Here is a 27,004-nt window from a genome sequence, read left to right as displayed (position 1 = left end):
GGAGAGAGAGACACATCAATGACGAGAGAGAATCATCTATCGGCTGCCTCCTGCACACCCCCTACTGGGGATCGAGCCCACAACCTGAGCATGTGCCCTAACGAGAATAGAACCCGGGACCCTTCAGTCCGCAGGCCAACACTCTAACCACTGAGCAAACCTGCCAGGGCCACTTTCATATTTCTTTTTTTTTTAATATATATTTTTATTGATTTCAGAGAGGAAGGGAGAAGGGAGAAAGAGATAGAAACATCAATGATGAGAGAGAATCATCGCTCGGCTGCCTCCTGCACGTCCCTACTGGGGATCGAGCCCACAACCTGGGCATGTGCCCTTGGTCGGAATCAAACCCGGGACCCTTTAGTCCTCAGGCTGACACTCTATCCGCTGAGCCAAAGCAGCCAGGTCCACTTTTATATTTCTTATAGTGTGGGGCTGCTGTTAGTGAATTCTTTCAGCTTCTGTAGGTCCAAACATGTCTTTATCTCACCTTTGGTTTTAGAAGTTATTTTTGTGAGGTGTAAAGTTCTCAGTTGGAGGTTTTTTCTTGCAGTACTTTAAAGAGGTTACTCTCTTCTCACATTGCTTCTTATAAGAACTACTGTCGTCATTATCTTTATTTCTCTCTACATAATGTGTCTTTTTCTGGCTGTTGTTCAATTTTTCTTATCATCGCTAGTTTTGAAAATGTTGCTTATGATGTCCCTTGGTGTGGTTTTTTTCACCTTCTGTGTTAGGGGTTTGTTGAGTTCCTGGTAGTTATTATTCACATACTTGTTCTGTTCTTCCTCCCTCCTCTCCTCTCCTTGGGAACTCCGCTATGATTGCATATGCTAGGTCAGTGGTCTGCAAACTCATTAGTCAACAGAGCCAAATATCAACAGTACGACGATTGAAATTTCTTTTGAGAGCCAAATTTTTTAAACTTAAACTATATAGGTAGGTACATTGTTATTAACTTAATTAGGGTACTCCTAAGACTTAGGAAGAGCCACACTCAAGGGGCCAAAGAGCCGCGTGTGGCTCGCGAGCCGCAGTTTGCCGACCACGGTGCTAGGTCATTTGAGTTTGTCCCGTAGCTCACTGAAACTAACTTTTCTTCTTTTCCTTGGATATTTTTTCCTGTTTTAATTTGGATCGTTTCAATTACTATGTCCTGTGGCTCACGCATCTTTTGTCACCTCAGACCTAATGTTAATGCACGGAGTGTATTTTTCATATTAAACATTACAGTTTTCATTTCTAGACATTCAGTTTCGATCTTTTTTATGTCATTCATAGCTCTACTTAATTGTTCAATATATTGAATGCAGTTGTGGTAACTGTTTTGTTTTATTGTCCTTGTCTATCATTTCAACATCTGTGTCCAGTCCTAGCCGGTTGGCTCAGTGGATAGTGTTGGACTGAAGGGTCCCAGGTTCGATTCTGATCAAGGGCACATACCTCAGTTGCAGGCTCCCTGCCCTGGTGAGGGGCATGGGTCCTGGTCAGGGGCATGCAGGAGGCAACCAATCGATGTGTCTCTCTCACATCGATGTCTCTCTCTGTCTCTCCCTCTCCCTTCACTCTCTCTAAAAGTCAATGGAAAAAATATCCTGGGGTGAGGATTAAAAATAAAAAACAAAACAAATAAAACCACCTGTGTCCAGCGCAGGTCAGTAGATGATCCCCTGCTCTGTGCAGGCCTGTCATCTTCGTGTGGCTGCCAGGCCTTATGGACTTGAGGGCGCTGGGGAGTGGGCCTCGTGGTTTTCCCATGAATGTCCTGAGCTCACTCCTGGGACGAGCTGCGTTTCTCGGGAACAGTGCATGGCTTCCTGGCCTTGCTTTCATGGCGTCTGAGGCAGGTGCAGAGAAGGGCTGCGTCCAGCCTGGCTAGCTCTCCCCATCCTGAGGGCGCCTTCCTGCGGGTTCTGCCTCTTGTCCCAGGAACTGTGAGTTTTCCAGGAATGGCGCTGGGACAGGAGCGACTCCCGGCCCTGGCTGAGTGTCCTGCGCTGTGTCCTAGCCCTTGTGGACGGCCCTGGCTGAGTGTCCTGCGCTGTGTCCTAGCCCCTGTGGACGGCCCTGGCTGAGTGTCCTGCGCTGTGTCCTAGCCCTTGTGGACGGCCCTGGCTGAGTGTCCTGCGCTGTGTCCTGGCCCCTGTGGACGGCCCTGGCTGAGTGTCCTGCGCTGTGTCCTAGCCCCTGTGGACGGGCTCTCCCCGCCTTGGAAGTTCCCTCTGTGCGTGCGCTGGTCCGTTCTCTGCTGGGCACGCACTCTGCTGGCTCAGGAGGGTGACCCTGTCGGCTGTCTGCGTCTTCTCCCTGGGAGGGGAGCGCTTTCTTTTCCCCTGAGTGCATTCCAGCTGCAGGTGAGCTCCCGCCGAATCATGGTCAATCCCGCTGAACCTGCGTCCTTCGCTCCCTGAGCCCTGGAGGGTCAGTGATCAGCACTTGCTCCCTCAGAACCTCGGTCCAGTGTCCTTTTCAGGTAGACCTGTGCTGCCCCCATCCCCACGCTCATGGCCGTGCGCTTCATGCCGCACTGGATTGTAAGTCCTGCCCACTTCACTGGCGACCTCCAGGCCTGGCTCTCTACCTGGAACATGGTGGGTACTGAGCACTTTTTATTTATTTGTTTATTTTAAAATATGTTTTTGTTGATTTTTAGAGAGGAAGAGAGAAACTTCAATGATGAGAGAATCATGGATCGGCTGCCTCCTGCATGCCTCCCACTGGGGATCCAGCCCGCAGCCCGGGCCTGCGCCCTGCCTGGGAATGGAGCCAGTGGCCTCTTGGTTCCTGGGTTGACGCTCACCACGGAGCCGCCGGCGGGCGGTACTGAGCACTATTGGCTGAGAACCGGGACGTGTGGCCCACTCCTGATGGTCTCCCGGTGTCAGCGTCCTCTAGGGCTCATGGTCCAGGTGGCGGCGTGTTGGCCGCACGGCCGGGCCTCCTCCCGTGTGGTCTGCGCAGCTCTTCCCTCGGAAGGGAGTGGTCAGGGGGCTTTTGTTTGTCTCACGCTCCTCTCCCCCCACCCAGGTCCTGCTGGGTCCGTCCTCCTGCAACTCTCAGACTCCACAGAGCCTTCTCCTGGGAGCGCTGGGACCTTTGCTCTCCAAGCCTCGCCAGGAGCCGCATTCCTGCCCCCATCACCCAATACCCCCTTATCGGGCGGCGTTGGGTGTCCCGCTCGTGTTTCCAGGGACAGGCTGCTTTTGTCCATGTCCTCGTTTCACTGCAGCCCTCGTGACCTGGCTCAGAGCTGATCAACCTCTGAAATTCAAAGTGGCTGACCTTTCACCTCGCAGTTTTATGAATTCTCTAGTAAGAGTCCTCCTTTCCCTTCTAGGTTAGTTTTTTTTTTTTTAATTTTTAATGTTACAGTTCTAAAATGTATCGATTGGGAATGTTAGAAGCCAAGCGTTTCGCGGGGAGTCTTGCTTTGTGCGTGTTTCCCCGACGTTTTCCTTACTCTCTAGCTCCACGGGAATATCTTGTTAGCGTTTGTACTAGCTCTTTGGTATGTAACTGCGTTGGAGCCAAGTTAAGATGCTGTCATATGGTTGGTGCTTTGCTATGATTTGTGATTGCTGACCCTTCGTGCTTTCCCTCGCCTTCAAGCCGTCACTCTTGTTACGTCTGGAGCCTCGAACCATCTTCCTCCAGCCCAGCCCCCCGTCTGGTACTGCTGGTTGAGTTTCTCTGCAGAGCTGTCTGTCACAAGCCTGTCTGACCCCGTCCTCCCTCCCAAAGCTCAGCTCCACGTCCTTCTCCTGGGAAAATGGTGTGGAGCCCACATACTGCCCAGGGTGTGTCCATCACCTGCTCAAAAGCTTAGACGCCCGGCCGGCCCGGCTCAGTGGCTGAGCATCGACCCGTAAACCAGGAGGTCATGGTTCGATGCCCAGGCAGGGCATGTGCCCAGTTTGCGGGCTCGATACCAGTGGGGGGTGTGCAGGAGGCAGCCGATTCATGATTCTCTCATCAGTGATGTTTCTCTCTCCCTCTCCCTTCCTCTCTGAAATCAATAAAAATATATTTTTTTAAAAACTTCAACATTACTTGGTACCTTCAAAGCCCCTGCTCCTCTGTTCCTAAGTGTGTTCTTCTCACACTGCTTCCCTCTCATCCCACACTCAGTGTTGGTCACCCATCTTGACATGTTTCCTTGAGTAACAGGTGGGGTTTGTGCTGCTCTCAGACTTTACGTCCATGGTGTCGTGTTGTGCTCACACTTCTGTAGCTTGCTGTTGTCATCGATATGACGTTCTGAGAGCTGCCCGTGCTGACACAAGTAGCACTCGTTCACTTATCTTGGCGACTGATAGCATTTCATCGTGTAAGTGCACTGAACATGGTCTCATTTCTCTGCGAGAAACAGTCTGCAAGGAGAAACAGTGCCGCCAGGAGTGCTCGGGCTTGTCCCCAGCGGGCCTGGCTGTGGGCGGGTAAGGAGTACTTGGGCGTCCCCAGCAGGGCCTGGCTGTGGGCAGGTGAGGAATACTTGGGCGTCCCCGGCAGGGCCTGGCCGTGGGCGGGTGAGGAATACTCGGGCATCCCCGGCAGGGCCTGGCCGTGGGCACGTGGTGCTCAGCCCGCAACAGCACAGGTGCTCTCCACAGGGGGCCACCCACCCTCCCCTGCAGCGCCCCTCGGCTCTCGCTGCCCCACACGTGCCATGGAATTTTACTTGTTGCTCGTTTGATGAGTGTGAATTCCTATCTTACTGTGGTTTGATTTGCATTTTTTCATTACTAACAGGGGTAAGTACATTTTCCTCTTTACTGGTCATTTGTGTTTCTTCAGTGACTTGCCTGTTTATCTCCTTTGCCCATTTTTAATTTAGTGGTTTGCCTTTTATTAATTTGTAAATGCTCTTTATATATTATGGACACTACTCTTTTGTTCATTTATATAAATACTAGTGGCCCGGTGCATGAAATTAGTGCACGGCGGGGGGGGGGGGGGATTCCCTCAGCCCAGCCTGCACCCTCTCCAATCAGGTACCCCTTGGGGGATGTCCGACTGCCAGTTTAGGCTCGATCGCTGTGTCTGACTGCCTCTCACAATCTGGGACCGCTGGCTCCTAACCGCTCACCTGCCTGCCTGATAGCTCCTAACTACCTCTGCCTGCCTGCCTGATCACCCCTAACCTCTCTGCCTGCCTGCCTGATTGCCCCTAACCTCTCTACCTGCCTGCCTGATCGCCCCTAACCTCTCTGCCTGCTTGCCTGATTGCCCCTAACAGCCTCTGCCTGCCTGCCTGATCACTCCTAACTGCCCTCCCCTGCCGACCTGATCTTGCCCCCAATGGCCCTCCCCAATGGCCTGATCTTGCCCCCAACTATCCTACCCAGCAGGCCTGGTTGCCCCCAACTGCCTTCCTCTGCCGGCTTGATCTCACCCCCAAAAGCCCTCCCCTGCCAGCTTGATCTTGCCCCCAACTGCCCTCCAAAGCAGCCATTGGTTCCTCACAATTCACCCAGATTTGGTTCTGATTGGTCGGTTTCTATGCCAGTCAGCGTCTCTGAGCCTATCAACAGGGCCTGATCAGAAAAACGGGGCTGATTCTCAGCCCCCATGAAGGCCTGGAGAGAAATGGAGGCACGGCTGCTGGCCCGGAGAGAAAGAGACAGGCAAGTGCTGATCAACAGCTGCCATACAGGCAATGAATCAGACACTGCTTCTCCCTTCAGGCCTCTCTCTGGGTCTGATTCGCAGCCCCCTCAGCAGTTAGTGCTGGGTCACCGTACCTGCAGCTGCAGCAGTCAGTGCTGGGTCACCACGCCAACCCAGCGCTGACTGCAGGACTGACTTCTGGTTGGTCGAGCCTCTGGTCGTGACGGACCCAGGGTTTTATATATTAGGACCTCCTCCCGTCTCTGGCCGGTCTTCAGGTTTTCCTCCGTGTTGCGTTCTGCGTCTCTCGGTTACAGGTGCTTTCTGCTTCACTGTCGCCACTGTCGTCCTTTCGTTACGGCTTGTGCTCTTTAGTGTCTTATTCCAGGAACTCTTCCTTCTGTGGGAATCATAAAGACGCTCTGTTCCCTGGTCCTAGTTCAGAGTCTTGCTTTGTGCTTCGGTTTGTAATCCCCCTGAATTTGCCTTTTGCAGATGGGAGGCAGCGCTCAGAGGGCCCTCCACGTGGGGGGCTGCTGGCTGTGACTCAGTCATTCTGATGAAGGCGTGGCCTGTGTCTAGGCGCCCGCTCTGCGCCCCGGTTCACTGTCCTTCCCTCACCGTCTCCCTTTGTGGCAGCTGCATTGCCGCTGTGCACTCCCGAGCATCCTCGGTGACCGGTCACGTCCGCTGCTCCGTGAAGGCCTTCCTCCCGCGGTAGCTCCTGGAGTCGCTGCCCCAGTTTGTCCCAGGAATGAGCAGCGTCTGCCATGTGACACACAGTCACTAAGCGTTCTCGAGGGAAGGAAGAAGGTTGGAGACCGAAATCTGAATTAGCGAGTGTTAAATATCGCTAATGTGTTGTTGGGAAGAAAGCATGTTAGTCCTTACCGCTTGTGCTCATTGGTGAAGGAATTGCCTCAGTGGTTGGTGTGGGTGTCAGTGTTCACTGTGTGCAGGCTGAGTGTGAGTCTGATCTGATGGCTAAGTCACACGGCCGGCCCAGCTTGTGCCCCCCTGCCCCCCGCCCCCCCCCCCCCCCCAGCGCTCTGCCTCAGCGTCCCGTCCTGTCCCGGCAGGTCTTGGGGATCCCTCCTCTGTTCCTCTCCAGCGGAGATGAACTTGTGTCGCCATGCAGCTCCCGGGAGTGGAGGAGGAGGCCTCGCAGGCCCGTTTCCGATCCTCAGGGGAAACGTGGAGCCATGGCCTTGCGGACGGTGTGAGCTCTAGGTTTGCGCGCCCTCTTCATCCTGCTGGGCCTCCCTCTGTCCGCTTTGCCGGACACTTGGTGTAGTCGGATGCTTTTTCTGCATCTACTGAGATGACCGCGTGAATGTTCTTTCAACTGTTTAGGTGGTGAACAACATTGATTGATTTTTCAAATGTTGAACCAGCCCCGGCTGGGCTGTGGGATGAACCCCCCTCAGTCGTGCTGGGTCATTGCTGTTGCTGATTTGCGGGCTGACATTTGTTTAGGATAGCTGGTGTCTGTGTTCCTGGGGGACACTGGTCTGTAGTTTTCTCAGAATGTTTTTATCTGGGTTTGCTATTGGGGTACTACTGGCCTCACAGAATGACTTAGAATTTCCTCCTCGTTTGTTTTCTGGTAGAGATGATGCAGAATAAGTATTATTTATCCCTTACGTCTGTGGTAGAATTCACCATTAAAATTATCTGGGCCTGCGGGTTGGGTTTTTTGTTTGTTCGCCTGTTTTTTGGTGGGAAGGTTCTAAACTGCAAAGCCAATTTTTTGTAACAGATGCAGGTTATTCAGATTTTCTCTTTCTTCCTGAGTGAATTTTAGCAGCTTGTGTCTTTCAAGGAATTGGCCCCCTTCATCTAAGCTGTTGAACTTATGGGTATATCATGGCTCAAGGTATTGCTTTACTATCCTTAATGTCCGTGTGACATATAGTAATATCCTCTTTTATTCCTGTAATTGATCATTCTTACCTCTTTTTTTTTCCTTTTTCTTTTTTAAAGATTTTTTATTGATTTTTTTTTTAGAGAGATAGGAAGGGAGAGAGAAACATCAATGATGTGAGAACGATGAGATGAGAGAACGATTGATCGGCTGCCTCCGGCACGCCCCCTACTGGGGATCGAGCTCACAACCTGGCATGTGCCATGACCAGGAATCAGCCGGAAACCCTTTGGTGCACCGGACGATGCCCAACCAACTGAGCCAGACTGGCCAGGCCATTAGCCTTCTTTTAGAGCAGGTCCTGTGAGGCAGATGCTCTTCATTTTATTCATTTAAAAATGCCTTCGATTTACCTGCATTCCCGGAGCATAAAGTTTGTGCAGAGCAAGTTCTGGTTGACAGTCCCTTCTCCCCGCGGGAGCTCGCCCCACGTCTGCTGAGACGCCGTCACGCACAGCGAGGCCCCGCACTGCTGCGCCCTTTGCTCTGGCTGCTTTCAAGATTGTTTTTAATCTCCGATTGTTAGCAGTTTGACTATGATGCTGCTGGGCCCAAGTGTCCTTTAAGGTATTCTGCTTAGGTTTTCAGCCTCTTGAATCTGAAAAATATGTCTTTCACTAAATTTGGGATATTTTGAGCCATTATTTCTTTAAGTATTTTTTTCTGCACAAATGTTTCTCTCCCTCAGGGGCGGAAATGATGCGCTGTTGTTCTTTTGCTAGCCCACAGGCCCCGGAGCGCTGGCCCCTTCCCCCCAGTATTTCTTCTCTCCTTTACGTTGGGTAGCTTCTGTTGATCTCGCTTCAGCTTCACTGGCTCTTTCTTTCATTTCAAAAAAACTTTTTAAAGTTGATTTTAAAGAGAGGGTGGGGGAGAGAAGGAGAGGTTTGTTGTTCTGCTTATTCATGGCTTCATTGGTTGATTCTTGTATGTGCCCTGGCCAGGGATGGAGCTGACAACCTTGGTGCATCAGGACGACGCCATACCACTGAGCCACCTGGCCAGGGAAGCGGCTCTTGTTTTCTGTCGTCTGTTCTGTTAGGAGCTTAGCGTGTAAATATTTGGTATTTTTTAAATATCATGTGATTCGCCCTGACCTGTGTAGCTCAGTTGACTGGAAAGGTCATGGGTTTGATTCCAGTCACATACCCAGGGCCAAGAGCACATACCCGGGTTGTGGGTTTGAACCCAGGTCAGGGTGTGTACAGGAGGCAACTGGTTGATGTTTATCTCTCTCTCTCTCTCTCTCTCTCCCTCCCTCCCCCTCCCTTCTTCCCTCCCTCTCTCTTCTTTCCTCTCTCTCTAAGATCAATAAAAACATATCCCTGGGTGAGGCTAACATTTAAAAGGGTCATGTGATTCTAACGTACAGAAGACTTGAGAGCCCAGCTTTCTCCTCCAGGCTCGGGGTCCTTGCCATCCTCATGGCAAGCCTGCCTTTCCCCACCCAGGGTTGCGGGGCCTTAGTGTGTGTCGTCTGAGGGGTCAGCGGTTCGCATGTGGCACAGGTAACACAACTAGTCAGGGAGTCAGGACCAGCTACTGCGAAGGAGCTCCATGAGCAGACAGCGGCCGAAAGGAGAACGTGACAGACATTCTCGCGGTCAGGACAGTGGCCATGGCTGGAGGCCAGCCAGGCAGTGCCAGGCTGTGCCCTGTCGCTGTCGCCCACATTGTGACAGGCACAGACACATTCGTCACCAGCCAGGGCTGCAAGTGCGAAGGCCGCGTACGGGCCGAGCGCCGAGAGCACCCGCGGGGGCGGGTCAGGGTGGAGAGACCAGACTTTCCATCTTCAAATATGTTAACAAAGGGAAATAAATGGACAAAGTGCACAGCAGCCTATGTTTGCAAATTATGTAGGAGTTTTTACGTCTCTAAGCCCATAAGTCAGGCTGCTGCTGCCAGAATGACTGCACTAATTTTGACGGGGCCACCGGCTGGAGCCACAAAGCCTTGCTCTCACACTCGCTGTGCGCACTCAGTGGGTCCCACCAGAATGGCGTTTCAGTATCAGGCAGTTGAGGTCACATGGTAATGCATAATACACTGGCATAAGTTATTTTGTTAAACATTTTTTAATATATTTTGATTGATTTCAGAGGGGAAGGGAGAGGGAGAGAGAGAGAGAGAGAGAAACATTGATGAGAGAGACACATCAATGTCTTCCTCCTGTGAGCCCGCACCCAGGCATGTGCCCTGACAGGGAGTCGAACCGTGACCTCCTGCTCAACCACTGAGCCACACCGGCCGGGCCTATTTTGTTAATGTTTAATAAAATGTGACACAGTTCAAATACCCTTAAATGTACAGGTTAATTTAATGAAAACATTTCAGCTAAAGCTGTTCTCTTATTATTAACAGAATATCCAAGGCATCTCCAAAAACCCAGTTCAGATTACTAAGCCTCGGAATTATAAAGGTAAGGCGTTCCTTTCCACTTGGCTGGAGTCTCAGTGTCTGCGACGGCTTCTCTGTCGCTGCCCCCAGGTTCTCCTCTGTGTGCGCAGCCAGGACCTCATGTACAGTGAAGAGTAAAGCAGGCTGAAGTGGCAGGGCACCTCCCTTCTGGCAGTTTACAAGTTCAAGTAGATGCTAATTATACAGGAAGCATTGCCCTGCTCCCAGCTCCCCCCACCAGCTCCCAGGAAAGGAAAAGCAGCCAGGAGCTCGCGCGTGTGCAAGTCTGGAAATCTCAGGGGCTGTTTGTAAAGCGGGCGAGCAGCTCCTTCTCCGTGCCTCACTGTCATGACGGTGGCATTTCTAAGACAGAAACGGTCAAAGCTGAACCGCGTCGCTCCTGTCGGGGAACTGCCGCCGGCAGGCGGGGCACAATGCAGCAGCCCTGTGTGTGTGCGCGCGCACGTGCGTGTGTGTGTGTGTGGTGTGTGTGCGTGTGTGTGTGTGCGCGCGCACGTGTGCGTGCATGTGGTATGTGTGCGCGTGTGCGCGCGCGTGTACATGTGTGTGCGTGTGTGTGGTGTGTGTGTGCGCGCGTGTGTGGTGTGTGCGCGTGTGTGGTGTGTGTGCGTGTGTGTGTGTGTGTGTGCGTGCGCGCGCCTTGATCCTCACCCGGGGATATTTTCCCATTGATTTTTAGGGAGAGTGGAAGGGAGAGGGAAAGACAGAGAGAGACATCGATGCGAGAGAAACACATGGATTGGTTGCCTCCTGCAGGCGCCCCCACCAGGGCCCAGACCGGGGAGGAGCCTGCCACCGAGGTACGTGCCCTTGACCGGAATCAAACCCAGGACCCTTTGGTCCGCAGGCCGACGCTCTATCCACTGAGCCAAGCCGGCGAGGGCTCAGATTGCTCTCAATGGGCCACATCTAAGCATCAGTGTTGGCCCTTTTCCTCACTGGGAAGCCCAGACAGGACAGGAAAGTTTAATAGGACATCGATTTGCTTTCAATAATGATAGGATATTTTTAAATTACATTATTAAAAATATTCAAAGTGCAAAATCTAGACTCCTTGGACTGGAGAATGATGGTAAAGTAATGTCTGAGGACGAGCTGCGGACCAGCCCGTGAGCAATTCACCAAGTGCCTTGCACCCCGATCCAGGGAAGGAAGAGGCCACCCTCACCATCTCCCCGAGGACCATGCTCGTCTCCGCCAGGGGCCACACCTTCCTGGCGGCAGGTATGGAGACCAGGTGGAGGCGCTGCGGTCGCTGTAGCTCACCCTGTGCCTTTCACAGTTAAAATGTTTACAAATTGAATAATTCAAAGGTGCTTCTAAAACTCATTCTTTTTATATATTTATCTTTTTATTTCAGAGAGGAAGGGAGAGGGAGAGAGAAATAGAAACACCAATGATGAGAATCATGGATCGGCTGCCTCCTGCACGCCCCGCACTGGGGATGGAGCCCACAGCCGGGCATGTGCCCCGACCGGGAATCCAACCATGACCTCCTGGTTCCTAGGTTGATGCTCAACCACTGAGCCCCGCCACTGGGCTAAAACTCATTCTCTTAAATAAACCCTAAGGCGAATGTTTATATGAAGCAAGGGTTTCTCACGCACAGTAAAAACGTCTGCTTCCGGGGCCCTCACGGCACCATGTCTGGATCTCAAATAGCACTCCAGGTCCCCACCTCGTCTGCCCCCTCCTCCTGTGCTTATCATCCTGGCCATGGGGGCGGCTCCACTGTCCTTCACCCCGGAACCTGCGTCCCCAAGAGCATCTTGCTCCCTCCTCGCTCCCCCGCCCCATCCCCGCCGTCCCCCCTGCCCCCCCCGCCCCCCCCCCCCCGTGCCTGTGCTCAGGTCCCAGTCTGTGAGGTGCACGCTGACCGCCTCTCACAGCAGCCTCTCCCTCCTCACCCACCGCTGCCCTTTCATCTCACCCAGCGCACACCCATCCCCTCCCAGAGCAACATGAAGAAAGAGACAGGTCTGTGTTGCTTGCCAGCGCCCAGCCCGCACACAGTAGGCCCTTTCTGACATTCTCATGTTCAGAATGGGCGGTGGATGAACGCAGCCCACCCGCGGAGGCATTGCCGGCCTCACAGACGCAGAGGTCCTCTTGGATTCGCAGACACAGGGCGGCCAGGGGGAAGGGGTGGTCCCTTGGTGTCGAGGTGGGGGTGAGGCTGGGCTGGGGGCAGCAGCAAGGAGGGACACTGTTGGTGGATTCTGGCTAACGCAGACTTTTTCTCAGACTTTGCGCAGATTGAGTTGCGCATTCTAGCACACTTATCTGGGGACCCAGAGCTTCTGAAGCTATTCCAGGAACCTGAGAGCGACGATGTCTTTTCCACCCTGACTTCACAGTGGTAAGATACGCGAGCTCCCAATAGTATCAGATCTGCAGGAATGCCTGCGTTTTAAAAGCCTGGAGTTATTCTGAGGCTATTTTCATAAGAAAGAAATTATCTTTTTCTCTAGTGGTTAATCTTGAAAAGAAGAGTAGATAACTAGGATGCCAAGAGTTTGCTAATTATGAAAACTGATAACTCTTTGCTGCTAAAAGAGAAGGCGATTGCTAAAGAATGTAATCAAAATGTTGGAAAAATTAAAAACACAAGTCACGGGTTCCCTCTAGATGAGTGGCAGTGCGCAGGCTGCGTTACTGCTGCCCCACCCCCACCTAGGGGGCCAGCACGCTGTCTGCCTGTGGCAGTCCCTGCCCCCCCCCCCCCGTGACTCACACATGGCAGAGGCAGATGGCCTTGGGTGTTGTTGGGCAGCTCAGCAGTGGCACCCACGGCCTGTGCTTTCTGGGTCGATATCCTTGGGATGCTGGCTCTTCCTGGGTGTGGAATGCGGAGATGCAGGCTCCTCCCACATCCGCCCTGGGGCAGGAGGGTAAGAGCCCTGCCCCAGCACCCGCCCACTGCACTTCACTTTCCAGAACAGGCTGTCAGCTGACATAGCTGCAAGAGAGGCTGGGAGGGGAATGCTCCAGAACAGAGTCTCAGCGTCACTTCTCACCACGGCCAGGCACATCACTGCCTGGACAAAGTCAGGTTCTGCACCAGGAAGCAGAGGGCCACGTGGGCTCGGTCCCTCCTAGCAGCTGCAGGCACCCCTCTCCCTCGGCCTTTCCCCGCATCCCGCTCCCTCTGTGGAGCTCTGCACCCCTTCCCACCTTCTCATCCCCCCTCACCTGCAGGATGGCTCCAGACGAAGCTCCAGGAGGCTGTCCTCTGTGCTCTCAAGCCTGCACTTTCTCCTACACTCCCCTCTCTCACCGTCACTGTCTCTTATGGAGGCTGGGAGCCCTCTGAGGCGGGACATGCCCCTCTGTCCAGTGCAGGTGCTGGCCACTCTGCCCGTCACTGCCTCCACCCTCTCCACCACTGGGCTAGCCCGGCCCACGCCCACTCAGGCCTTCCCCACTGAGGGCTTGGGAAGCTCTTTGCCGGAACGTCCGTGTGGCTCAGCCCTCGCCAATTCAGTGGTTTTTAGTGCACTTGCAAGGTGTTGCAGCACCACTGTCTAATTCTAGAACATTCCACCCCCCAAAGACAGCCCAGATCACTAGCCATCACTCCTCATCCCAGTCAGAGCGCACTGGGCTGTGCCCCTGAGAGCAGAGCCCAGGAGGGTGAGGGCAGCACCTGGAGGGACACATCTTGCCGCCTGTGTCACCAGGAAGGGCTGGGCAGCTGGAGTCTGGGACACCCTCGGGCCTGCTGGTGCCCCGTGGGCCTCATCCAGGGGAGGCTGGTGGACACCAGAGCCGTCTGGGGGTCCAGTCCCCAGGACCTGGGCACCGCAGGGGTTAGGCAAACCGGGAGGCACCACGCAGGGACCCATGAGAGAGATGTTGGCGTGGGATCCAAGCACCTCCCGCTCCATTCTGATGGGGCCAGAGGGGAGAGCGAGGCTCGCACTGCGGGGAGTGGCGGTGACCAGGCTGAGTGCGAGGGTGGAGGTGTGAGGGCGGAAGAGCTATGCCAGTGCCTGGAGCTGGCGCGTGGGAGGCCTGGGCACGGGGTGCAGCACCCCCCCACCCCAGCTCCAGGCTGGCAGCTCCCGTTCTCAGCAGCGCCACCCCCAGCTGTCCCATGAAGTTCCAGCTCAGGTCTGCAGGGAGCTCAGCACCAGAGCCCCGTTCCTGCAGGGGGATGCGCTGCCAGGCTCCACAGTTTGAGGGGCGTTGGGAGTTGGGGACACCCACAGAGGAGGGCTCAGACCTTGGGGTGCCTCTGGGCCTCCGCTCACCATTCAGAGTGAGGCGAGATGGCTGGCCTGTGCCCTCCCTTCAGAATAACCCAGCTGCTGGGCTCAGCACCCAGAGCGCCCAAACAGAGAGGCCCCTTTTCCAGGACCACCAGCTGCAGGAGAGAATCCTCTCCTTCGTTTCTTCCTCATCCTCATCGCCCATGGGCTGGGACTTTGCTGAGCCTGGGCGAGTCTGGGAGCCCCATGTCTCGCTCCTGCCTCGGGCTCCTCCTGACATCCCCTCCCAGCCGCCCGCTCCCTGGGCTGCCGCCTGGGCGCTGTGTGAGCTCTCAGAGGCGGGTCGGCCCTGCGCAGCCCTGCCCCTCTCTCTCTCAGGACCCAGCTGGCCCGCCCGCTGGAGGCCCTCCCGCCCTCCTCTCTGGATTTCTTACTTTTCACTCCTCTGCTTCATTGTAGTGGGACCTTGGGAGGGAGCGGAGAGCGGTTAGGACCGCCCGCGTCTTTATGGAGGGCTGTCCACTGCCGAGTGGAGATGGGCTGGCTGTGAGGCGGGAAGACAGAGGGGTCCCTGCGGCCCAGGAGGAGGAGTACCAGGCTCCTCCCAGGGTCTGAGTGCACGTGTGCGGAGGGGAGGCTTGTCAGGGAGAGCAGCAGTCCCGAGGGAGTCAGTAGGAACCGGGCAGTTAACATTCACAGGACGAGCGCAGAGGGGGTCTGGGCAGACCTGCGGATGACAACGAATGGGGACTGTCGCCCTCGTTCCTGCCCTCGCATTGACATAGCCACACGTGTGTGTGCACGTGCCCCGCTCATGCACATGTCTGATTCACTGTCCCCCAGCAGCCCCAGCCTAACGCTCACTGGCCCAACAGGGGGTGAGCATGGGGAGGGGCAGGTGCCATGGGGGCACGTGGGGGAGGAGGGCAGTGAGGGTCCTCCTCTGGCTGGAACTGAGTGGCCCAGAGGCTGAGGAGTGGACAGCCTGACCCATGACCCGAGGCTGTAATCTACCATCAGGCCACTTCCGGGGCCCCAGAGGCAACGGCCAGGCTCCCATGGCCGCGGGCAGCAGCCCCACGGCCCAGCAGCATCCTTGTGGCTGCATCAGATCGCCCTCCAGAGGGTCTGCGGGGATCAGAGGACAGAGCGCCTGGCTCCTGCCTTCCTGGGAGACAGAGCCGCCAGGTCTCGCACGCACCAGGGATCCGATGGTGTGGCCACTGCAGAAGAGGCTGGCGGCCCCAGGGGAGTTAGAGTCCCCACATGACCCAGCCAGTCCCTCCTCGTTCCTGTCCACAGACACCTGCCCGCAGCCCTGGCCGGGGCGTCGTCCCACACACCGCAAGGTTGAGGGTTCAAATCCCCGTCAGGGCACATACCTCGGTTGCAGGTTTGATCCCAGTCAGGGTGTATATGGGAGACATCGATGTCTCTCTCTCTCTCTCTCTCTCTCTCTCTCTCTCTCTCTTTCTCTCTTCCCCTCCCCTCTAAGTCAATAAGCATACCCTTGGGTGAGGATTTTAAAAACTTGACGTGCTCACAGCAGCCTTCCTCACAGCAGTGGGAGGCGCGACAACTTGCGTGTCCGTCAGCACAGCAGGTGAGCGCGTGTGGCCGTCATGCAGAGTGGCTGCTGACACAGGCTTGACATGTACGTGCATTTGCTCTGAGCGAGGGTGTGTTTTGTTTATTCTCGAAACGCAGCCGTTAACAGTGCCAAGTTTAAGGTGAGGTAGACAAGTGGGCAAAACAGTCGAACAGCAGGAAAAGGACAAAAAAGGAAGAACTGCAACGGGGCTTGGAAAGCAGGCGGTAAAATCACCGAGCTCAGGGCCACCATGAAAATGGGAGGCAGGCAGCCCTGGGGCCTCACCCCCCGCCCCCCTCACGGGAACACGAGAAAGTCCTCACAGCTGTCGGGACCAGCTCTGCCTGGGAAACCGGTGAGCTGAGCCCAGAAAGGCACTGAGCCATAGGACAGCGTGCGGTGCTTCCGGCCACCTGCTGGGGTCCAACCCCAGCAGGTCCAGGGGTCCCCAAAGGTGGGGACGGAGTTGGCGAAGAAGGAATGACAGGGAGACAGCGTTCAGTTGATCAGCAGCCTAGCCAGGATCTCTAGCCAGGATCTCCAGCCAAGTTCTGGTCTGGATCTCCAGCCAAGTTCTGTTCAGGATCTCCAGCGAAGTTCTGGTTAGGATCTCCAGCCAGGTTCTGTGTCCATGTTCTCTCGCTAGGTTCTCTGTCCAGGTTCTGTCCAGGTTCTAGTCAGGTTCTGTCTCTAGGTTCTTCAGCCAGGTTCTCTTGCTAGGTTCTGTCTCCAGGTTCTGTGGCCAGTTTCTGTTCAGGATCTTTTGCCATGTTCTGTCTCTAGGTTCTGTGTAGGTTCTGTGTCTAGGTTCTGTGTCTAGGTTCTGTGTCCTGTTGTCTTGTTACCTCTGTATTTATACCAGTTGATTCCAATCCTATCAATCTCTATTCCAAAGGTTAGGGCGTTTCTTATCTCCATTCCAGGGAGTAAAGATTATGTAGCTTAAGCATGATTGTTCGTAGTTAAAGTGATTAATTACCCGCCTGGCACTTAGTTAAGAGGTTTTATTCCCTCCCTAACTTCAGGGGAAAATCCCTACCTGGGGAAACAACCTTTCTCAGAGAGGTGACCTTGGTTAAAACACATAGTGCCAAGAAGGTGAGCAAACATATTAAGAACAGTATGCCATATATGCCAGGTCCCTTGAAACAGCAAGGATGGACCGGCTCCCGGCAGCTGCCCTCCCTCCGGCCCAGCACCCGGCCCTCCGCCCACACGGCCATCCTGGGGACAGAGGCACCAGCCGCTTCCTGGCAGGGAAGCGCGTTTGTGGGTTCTGGGCGGCCTGGGGCCTGTGTGGCCGCCTGACTCAGAACTCACTCACTGAGACCCCTGGCCGCTGCGAGAGAGGTGTGCAGAGTCCCTGGGAGATGAGAGCACCACAGGGCCCGCAGGAAGCGAGGGGAGAGCTGGCAGCTCCCAGCTCCTCCCGCTGGGCTCCTCCTGTAAGAGGAACTGCCTGGCGTCCCCACCTGGTGTGCAGAGGCCGCTCCAGTCCTCGTGTCCAGCCCACAGAGCTGGGGTGCTGAGCTGACCCTCACGCTGTCTGAGGGTTTAGCCCCTCCGTCGGGGGGATAGGCAGCAGCTGCTGGAGGCCTGCAGAGGGACGGGTGCAGCCCTGCCCACTCCCTGGGGATGCCGTTGGTGTATGTGGTTGGTGCTCCCATGTGCCTGGGTCAGGGCTGAGAGGAGCTGCAGGGGAAGAGCCCCCCTCCCCCCACCCCCACCCCCCCACCCCCCACCTCCCCGCATGAAGGCCGCTGCAGGTGAAGAGCCTCTAGAGGAAGAACCGCGCGAGGGGGGGGCGGGGGCGGCTCTTGCAGCCCCAGGGCAGCCAGGGGCGCCAGTGCCTGACAGCGGGCCCTCTTCCCACGCAGGAAGGACATCCCCGCAGATCGTGTGACGCACACAGACAGGGAGCAGACCAAGAGGGTGGTGTACGCCGTGGTGTACGGAGCAGGTAGGCGCGCTCGCTCGTGGCTGTGTTCACACGTGGCCCTGCCTCGAGGAATCCTCTTCAGCCCACGGCTGAGTTAGTGAGTCCCTCTGGTCCTCACACACACTCCAGCCACAGCTCCCTCGGTGCTACGCCAGCCTTTCCGACGAGGGGACAGGCCCGGAAGTGAGGGCACCCAGTCACCCGGCAGGAGGGGGTCTCAGGGCCCACAGCTGTGCTGGGGCCATTTCTGTGCCTTGAGTCGCTCAAGGAGCCCCCTCCCGCTCCTCCCCCTCCCCAGGGCCCAGGGCCCAGCTCCCCTCCCTCTCCCTCCCAGCCTCTCCTTTTGACTCTCTGACCATGGCTATCTGGGCTTCTTAAATTCCTTTCTCCCTCTTGGTCATGGAATCAGTGGAGCCTGATGCCCCTCGGGAGAGGCTGTGGCCAGCCAGTCCCTCTCCAGGGCAGACCCACGTGGCTGCTGGCCAGGCCTATGCGGGCCTCCTCCCTAGGGTCGGTTCTGTTTGCACAGCGGGCTCCGCAGACCCGGGGAGAGCTCCCCTCTGGCCGTAGGAACCTTCGCTCACAAAAGGAAAGGCAGCAAAACCGAACAAGCGGCCAGTGCGAGAATATCGACGCCACGTGGGCCACCGTGGGCCTCCAAAGTGCCTCGCCTAGGCCTCGGGCGACTTGCTGTGACGGGGCGGGAACCCCCTCACAGAGGCTGGCTCCCCACAGGGCTCTGCCATCTGCTGGAACCCCTCGCCCCAGTGTCCACAGAGCTCCCTCACTTCTCAGATCCCCGCCCTTGAGCAGCGTGCCTGACCACTGGTCTCACCACGTCTGTGAGTCAGGAGTCCGGGCACAGCTTGGCTGGGTGTCCCGGGGCCCTGGTCTCAGTGGAGGCTGCACAGGGGGAGCACTTGGCGGCCTCCCTTTCTTGCCGGCTCTCAGCTCTGAGGGGCAGCCTCAGCACCGGCCTGGGCCTCCCAGCCTTGGCAGAGTCTGCACCGTGGGGGCTCCTCCTTGGAGACAGCGAGGGAGGAAGAGATGCCAGTGAGACGGCGCTATGGGTGGCTGAGACTCTGGTAGAAACCTGACCAGCGTGAAGAACCGGAAGGCAAGTTGGAGCAACCAGGGAATCTGGAAAGTGAAGGGGAAACCTCAGAAGAAAGCCAGAGGAACTCCAAGTTCTGAGTGTGAGCTCTGCCCAATCTCTAGCTGACCCTAAGCAGTCAGACCAAACAACCCAGCCACGAAAGGAACGAGCTGAGATTTTAGCTGCAGCTCAATACAGAGGGGACAGTTTAAAGCTTAACTTTAGCCAAATTAACTGCCCCCCTTAAAAAAACAGTATCCCGGAGAAAAACAGAATTCAGAGTGTCTACAACATATCATTCACGATATCCAGGAGACAATCCAAAATTACTAAACACGAAAAAGCAATAACTTGATCCGTATTCAAGAGGAAAGGCAGTCGTGGAATCCGATCCTGAGATGACCCAGATGTTGGAATTAGCAGACAAGGATTTTAAAGCCACTATTATAACTGTGCTCAAGGATGTAAAGGAAAAGATGCTCATAATGAATGAAAATTAGGAAATCGCAGAAATCAAAAGAACCAAATGGAAATTCTAAAACTGAAAACTGAAATCTCAGAAACAAGACATTTGCTGAGTGGGCTTAACAGCAGATAAGACTGAGGAAGGTCTTGGCTGAGGCAGACCCCAGGCCCCACCTGGCCAGACCCGCCTGCACGTCTAGCCACCTTCCCATTCCTGTCGGAAAGCCAGGGGAGGTTCCATTACAGAGCCGCAGCCGAGCGCAGTGGCTGGAACATCATAGAAACAGTTATAGGTGGCTTATTCCAATATAAGGTACCTGTGAACCCTAAAAGGGAACTTGGAGTTTTTTTCATTTCCAGCCAGATGAAGAGTCAGGCGGGCCTGGGAAGAGAGGAAGGACTGAGGGCTCCGAATCTCTCTCTTCGGGGACCAACTTTGTGAAGCACAGGGCACCCCAGCCTTTCCCACTCTTCCTGGCCGACACCTGCCCCTTCACCCTCACGCGATATACACTCTCTTCTTCCAGCACCCCTGCACGCACCAGCCGCCAGGGCCAGTCCCAGGCCCGCGAGGGCTTCCCTGGTCTTCAGGTCTCGCCTCCAGGCTGTGGCTCCTGGACCCTGTTATCTGAGGCCCTTGGGGTACCCCCTAGTGCAGTGATGGCGAACCTATGACATGCGTGTCAGAGGTGACACGCGAACTCATTTTTTGGTTGATTTTTCTTTGTTAAATGGCATTTAAATATATAAAATAAATATCCAAAATGTAAGTCTTTGTTTTACTATGGTTGCAAATATCAAAAAATTTCTATATGTGACCCGGCACCAGAGTTAAGTTAGGGTTTTTCAAAATGCTGACACGCCGAGCTCACAAGGTTCGCCATCACTGCTCTAGTGTGACCCCAGCGTTGGCCCCGTGCAGAGGCAGCAGGCCCACGCCTGGCTCCAGTCATGCTCCCAGGAGTCAGGTCTTCAGCCGCTGGTTGCTCTGGGCTCCCTCACAATGACGTAGCCCCTTGGAGCCGGGTTCGGCCCATCACCCTGTTGTCCAGCGGGGCTCCATACCTGCCCTCACGGCTCCGCATTCTCTAGGCAAAGTCTCCCTCTCTGGGCCTGGCCGGGCTCGCAGTGGTTGGAGCACTGCTCCCATTCGCCAAGGTTGCTGGTTTGGTCTCCGTCAACTAATGGGGAGACCAGTAAGTGGGACAGCAAGTGGACGTCTCTCTCTAATCGACCATCAATAGAAAGAGGAGAGAATGGCTCTACCCTGACACCAAGCAGGGCCATCTGCTGGGAGCGTCCCCTGCCTCTGCTCATGGGTCCCCCTAACAGCCCTCAGGGGTGGGGACTAGTGAAGAAATGGGGCCATTGCAGACCAGGGGCTTCCCCGGACCCACAGAACCTCCCACAGTGAGGAGCTGCTTTGACCCGCTTCCCTGTGGCCACAGCACCTGCCCCCAGCAAGCTGTACTTAAAGTCAGGGTGTCACCCTGGCACTCGGGGTGCTGTCCCACCACAGCCCTTGCTGAGAGAAGCTTCACAAGAAACCCGAATCCCGTAGGAACCAAATGCTGAGCTGGACCAAAGCATGTGTCTCACCATAAAATGCCAGGGAGGGAGCTCCTGGGCCCATGTCCTCCTAGCTTGGCCATGGAGCTCCCTCCTCCCCCTCCTTCTCCCTCCGACTCCTCCCCCTCCCTCCCTTCCCCTTCCCCCTCCCCCTTTCTCCTCCCCCTCCTCCTCCCCCTCCTCCCCCTCTTCTCCCTCTCCCTCCCCCTCCCTCCTCCTCCCTCCTCTTCCTCCTCCTCCTCCTCCTCCCCCTCCTCCCCCTTTTCCCCCTCCCTCCTCCTCCTCTTCTCCCTCTCCCTCCCCCTCCCTCCTCCTCCCTCCTCTTCCTCCTCCTCCTCCTCCTCCCCCTCCTCCCCCTTTTCCCCCTCCCTCCTCCTCCTCTTCTACCTCTTCCTCCCCCTCCCTTCTCCCCCTCCTCCTCCTCCCTCCTCCTCCTCCCCCTCCTCCCCCTCCTCCCCCTCCTCCCCCTCCTCCGTGCCCCGGTAGGACTGCTGTGCTGGATGGGCCCAGAGTGGGGCCTGCACCTGCCTCATCTGCGGCTTCCCCTGCAGCACCTGGAGGCACTCAGCCGGGGCTGCTGAGTAAACGTGTGTTCATCAGGCCCAGTCGGGGGGCCAGCCCTCGCACTCAGCTGGAAGCCAAAGCCAGCACCATCCTGACCAATCAGAAGAGACCAGTGGTGCCCGGCCAGCATGGCTCGGTGGTCAAGCATCAACCTATGAACCGGGAAGTTAGGGCTCGATTCCCAGTCAGGGCACATGCCCTGGTTTCGGGCTCGATCCCCAGTGTGGGGCGTGCAGGAGGCAGCCGGTCCATGATTCTCTCTCATCATTGATGTTTCTCTCTCCCTCCCTCTCCCTTCCTCTCTGAAATCAATAAAAATATATGTACTTTAAAAAAAAAAAAAAAAGAGAGAGAGCCCTAGCCGGCTTTGGCTCAGTGGATAAAGCATCAGCCTGCGGACTGAAGGGTCTCAGGTTCGATTCCGGCCAAGGGCACATACCTGGGTTGCGGGCTCGATCCCCAGTGGGGGTGTACAGGAGGCAGCCGATCAATGGTTCTCTCTCATCACTGATGTTTCTATCTCCTTCTCCCTTTCTCTCTGAAATCAATAAAGAAATATATATTTAAATAAATAAATAAATAAATAAATAATAAATAGAAATAAAAGAGAGACCAGTGGTGCCAACTGGACCTCAACTCACGCGTCTCCTGAGAGCCCTCTCGTTGGCTCATTTGTGCGCGTGACTGACGGGCTCTGCCTCGCGGCTCATGCTTTTGGTCCCTGTATGAGTCGCTGCCGCTGATCCTGGTGTTTCTGCTCGGACAGGGAAGGAGCGGCTTGCTGCCTGCCTTGGAGTTCCTGTTCCAGAAGCCTCCCGGTTTTTGGAAAGTTTCTTGCAGAAGTATCAGAAAATCAAGGACTTTGCCCAAGCAACCATTGCCCGGTGTCACCAGACAGGTGAGCCAGCCGCAGCCAGAGCCATGGGCAGGCCCCTCCCCCCCCCTCACCTGGCCTGCAGCAGCTGGGGGTCCCTTGGCCCTGCTCCCAAGTGGGTGGCTAGACAGACAGGACGGTGGGGACTGGGTGAGTGCCCAGCCCTGCTCTATAAATGGGACCAAAAGGCTCCGCCCGACAGGGGTCCAGGGCCAGGCTCTGCTGAGGCACAAAATGAACCCCTTCAGTTAGACGTGGTGATGGGTGAGGAGAGTGCCATCCTTCAGTGAAGATGGAGAGCGCGCTGTCTTAGGAAAAATGCGTGTGCGGTCATAAACTTCCACCATCATTGGTCCCAGATGTCAGAGAAGGTCAAATAGCGCACATTCAGGGCCACGGGGGGTAAGAGTGGTCTCATATCTGCCTGTGGCGTGGCCACTTGTCCGCCGCTCATTTGGAAGTTGACTGCACCCTAAACGCAGTAGGGTTAGCACAGAAGCAAATGGCAGTGGAAGGGTCTCCCTGGGACACAGGCACGGCCCAGCTGGCGCGTCACGCAGAGGGGAAGAAATACTTTGAAGGAGTATTTTTAAGAAAAACTGTGAACACAAATGGTTTGTATCCAACACAAGACATTTGGGGAAGAGCAGCCGAGTGAATTAGAGAAAGAAGGAAGGAAATGTGAGAGCAGAAATTCTGGACAACCGAGGCGGCGGAGGGGGTGCGGAGCGGGCGCGGAGGAGGCAGCTCGGCTGCACCTGAGTGAGGCTGGCATCAGCCCCGCCTTCCTGCGGCTCCGCGGGTTCCCTCAGCACCCAGGCTCTCCTGCCCTGCCCCCAGGGGCTGCTGGTGGCAGGTCTCTCTGAGCCTGTGCCCAGCCCTCATGCCAGGGCAGCCCCAGCTCAGACTCCTCCCAGCCTGACTGCCTGTCCAGACACTGGCCCGTGAGGGAGCCTTCGTGTGCATCCAGCAGGGCTGGCCAGGCATCCCTGGGCCTGGGGGGTGCGTCCCAGGGAGGCCTGCAGCAACTGGTCCTCATGGAGACCATAGCCCTGACCATCCTGGGTCCAGGAGCCCCACTTGAGAAGAACAGTGCACTGTTAGTTCTGAAATGGGGATGGAACCCGGTGTGGGGAGAGCTATGGGGCCAGGACCCTGAAGACAGAAATGCGATAGGGGCTACTGGGGGTGCGGGGGTGGGACCAGGCTCAACATCAGGGGCGGGCCCTGACTTCACTTAGGGAGCTCACTGCAGCTCTGCAGAGCAGGGAGTGTCGCTGTCCCCTCTCACAGCTGCAGGTGCTGGCTGGAGCGGGAGCCGGAGCCCGCCCTCCCTGGGACATAACTTTCAGCAGGTCCAAATGGGAAGTACATGTGCCCTTTGACCCAGAAATCACACTTCCGGCAGACACTGTAAGGAAATAAAACGATCATTAAATTCCTCCACCCAGGCTTGTCTCGTGCCTGCCCTGTGGGCTGTGCTGGTGGAGGGACACCCGCTCCTGGATCTCGAGAGGCAATGGGACCTGGCCTGACACTGGACCGGCCAGGGCGTGTGAGCGGCTGCACCAGTTTTGGAATCAGCTGAGGGAGGGCGTGCAAACGTGTCACTGGGCAGGCAGCGAGCGACGGCCACCCCTGCTGCACTTGTCCCCACCACAAACCTGCTGGGCGAGCGACAGACCCGGCGGCCTCAGGGTCAACCTCCCAGAGTCGCTCTGGCTCAGGGCTCCCTGGAGGGTCCTGCTGGGAGAGTTCTGCTGGGCCCCTGGCCCGAATCTGAGGAGCTGTGCCCACCAGGGCACCACACTGCCTGTCTGCTTCTGCCCTTACCCTGCCTTCCTTCCTGTGACCAGGCTACGTGGCGTCCATCATGGGCAGGAGGAGGCCACTGCCAAGGATCCACGCGCGGAACCAGCAGCTCCGGGCACAGGCAGAGCGGCAGGCGGTGAACTTCGTGGTGCAAGGTACCAGGAGCCCCCAGCTTGCCTGCTGGGTCCATGTGCTGCCCGGGTTTTTAGCAGCTGTAGGGCCAGTGATACCCACCAGATCACCCACCCACAGCCCCGCACCCACAGCCCCAGCCCCCAGAGCAGGAGGCAGGCTGGGTGACACCACATTGTTTGCCTCCGGTTATGCAAACGCCTTAGTCACCTTCAGCCACAGCGTGTGAATAGCTTGTGTCTCAGCAGGAGGTGAGTGAGAGACGTGATCAGGGGCTGCACACCACGTGCCATGAGCTGTCGCCACCTAGGACTCCAGACTCACAGATGGAGGGCGGAGGCCCCAGGTCCAGAGAAGCCTGGAGGATGGATGGGTGGATTCCAGCCCCTCCCGCTGCCTGCTCCCCTTCTCCCCCAGGGGCTGTTCCACAGCTAGAGGAGGGGCCCAGCAGAGGACAGAGGTCAAGTCCCAGCGCATCCTACAGAGAGCCCAGGAGAGGGGGCAGCAGCTGCTGGGACGGCAGCTAGGATCTGCCTGGGCTCAGTGTAGGGTCTTCCCCAGTCCTGTCTCCCGGCCCGACCCCGGACAGAACCGAGGATGGTGACGCCTCCCCATCCTCAGGTGGCATGATTCCGAGGCAGGTTCTCATGTTTGCAGGAGTGGTCCTGACCCATTTCTCTGTGCACTAGGTGTGTGCATTAGGTGTGTGTACTAGGTGTGTGCACTAGGTGTGTACGTGGGGTGTGCACTAGGTGTGTACGTGGGTGTGCACTAGGTGTGTACGTGGGTGTGCACTAGGTGTGTGCACTAGGTGTGTACATGGGTGTGCACTAGGTGTGTGCACTAGGTGTGTACATGGGGTGTGCACTAGGTGTGTACGTGGGGTGTGCACTAGGTGTGTGCACTAGGTGTGTATGTGGGTGTGCACTAGGTGTGTACATGGGGTGTGCACTAGGTGTGTACGTGGGGTGTGCACTAGGTGTGTTCACTAGGTGTGTACGTGGGTGTGCACTAGGTGTGTACATGGGGTGTGCACTAGGTGTGTGCACTAGGTGTGTACGTGGGTGTGCACTAGGTGTGTACATGGGGTGTGCACTAGGTGTGTACACTACGTGTGTGCACTACATGTGTGCACTACGTGTGTGCACTAGGTATGTACATGGGGTGTGCACTATGTGTGTGCACTAGGTGTGTGCACTAGATGTGTGCATTAGGTGTGTGCAAGGGGTGTTCACTATGTGTGTGCACTAGGTGTGTGCAAGGGGTGTTCACTATGTGTATGCATTAGGTGTGTGCACTAGGTGTGTGCACTAGTTGTGTGCATTAGGTATGTGCATTAAGTGTGTGCACTAGGTGTGTGCAGCGGGTGTTCACTGTGTGTGTGCACTAGGTGTGTGCATTGAGTGTGTGCACTAGGTGTGTGCACTAGGTGTGTGCAAGGGGTGTGTACTAGGTGTTTGCACTAGGAGTGTATATTAGGTGTGTGCAAGGGGTGTTCACTATGTGTGTGCACTAGGTGCGTGCACTGTGTGTGCATTAGGTGTGTGCACTAGGTGTGTGCACTAGGTGTGTGCATTAGGTGTGTGCACTAGGTGCATGCACTGTGTGTGCATTAGGTGTGTGCACTAGGTGTGTGCACTAGGTGTGTGCATTAGGTGTGTGCAAGGGGTGTTCACTATGTGTGCACTAGGTATGTGCACTGTGTGCACTAGGTGTGTGCATTAGGTGTGTGCACTAGGTGCGTGCACTGTGTGTGCATTAGGTGTGTGCACTAGGTGTGTGCATTAGGTGTGTGCACTAGGTGCGTGCACTGTGTGTGCATTAGGTGTGTGCACTAGGTGTGTGCACTAGGTGTGTGCATTAGGTGTGTGCAAGGGGTGTTCACTATGTGTGCACTAGGTATGTGCACTGTGTGCACTAGGTGTGTGCACTGTGTGCACTAGGTGTGTGCATTAGGTGTGTGCACTAGGTGTGTGCAGGGGGTGTTCACTAGGTGTGTGCATTAGGTGTGTGCACTAGTGTGCACTAGGTATGTGCACTGTGTGCACTAGGTGTGTGCAGCGGGTGTTCACTATGTGTGTGCACTATGTGTGTTCACTAGATGCGTGCACTATGTGTGTGCATTAGGTGTGTGCACTAGATGTGTGCAGGGGGTGTTCACTACGTGTGAGCACTAGGTGTGTGCATTAGGTATGAGCATTAGGTGTGTGCACTAGGTGTGTGCACTAGGTGTGTGCAGGGGTGTTCACTAGACACCCACTGTGCACCTGGCACTCAGAGGCCTGTCCCCTGTGCTGGCAGGACCTGGTCAGGCCGGACGCAGTGTTGGCTGAGTGAATGCCCACCTGACCACGTGACTCATCCCCACCCACACCGGGCTGCTCTCTGCCCTGCAGAGCTGAGGTCACCAGCATGAAGCCGCACGAGTGACGGGCATGGGAAGGGTTGAGCCACGCCGCGCAGTCACTGTGAGGTCATTGTGAGCTGGTGTGATGGGCGGGATTCTAGTCCGTGCCCACGTGCATGCCCACGTGCGGCAGGACCTGTGCGCATGCAGGGCGTCACGCCTGTGACTAGGTTGTGCTACGTGGAAAGGGGGTTTGCGGACATGAGGAAGGCCCCTCGTCAGTTGAGTTCATGGGAAGGGGATCGCCCCGTGGGCCTGACCTACTCAGGTGGACCCTTGACAGCAGGACTCGGGGTCAGAGCTGGAGACTGATGGCCGCAGTGCGCGCCCGCTGGCCATAAGAGCAAACTGCTGGGTGCCCCCACCATGAGCAGGGCGGCCTCCGGGGCCAG

The 27,004-nt window shown here is 56.1% G+C and overlaps 1 protein-coding gene across 1 annotated transcript in view; it reads left to right on the top strand.

The window, feature by feature from the left end:
- The window catches only part of POLN (DNA polymerase nu), a 95,915-nt gene that overhangs the window by 61,446 nt on the left and 7,465 nt on the right, over positions 1-27,004 (top strand). The window contains exons 15-20 of the mRNA XM_036326961.1: positions 9,896-9,953; positions 11,099-11,176; positions 12,197-12,311; positions 17,632-17,714; positions 22,154-22,285; positions 24,118-24,228. Of these exons, the coding sequence (XP_036182854.1) occupies positions 9,896-9,953; positions 11,099-11,176; positions 12,197-12,311; positions 17,632-17,714; positions 22,154-22,285; positions 24,118-24,228 (577 nt within the window). The remainder of the gene's footprint in view (positions 1-9,895; positions 9,954-11,098; positions 11,177-12,196; positions 12,312-17,631; positions 17,715-22,153; positions 22,286-24,117; positions 24,229-27,004) is intronic.

This window comes from Myotis myotis, unplaced genomic scaffold (genome assembly GCF_014108235.1).
Source record: "Myotis myotis isolate mMyoMyo1 unplaced genomic scaffold, mMyoMyo1.p scaffold_m19_p_1, whole genome shotgun sequence".
Classification (NCBI taxonomy): Eukaryota; Metazoa; Chordata; class Mammalia; order Chiroptera; family Vespertilionidae; genus Myotis; species Myotis myotis.
Note: the sequence above shows the minus strand (reverse complement) of the source record. Positions and strands in the feature narration are given on the sequence as shown.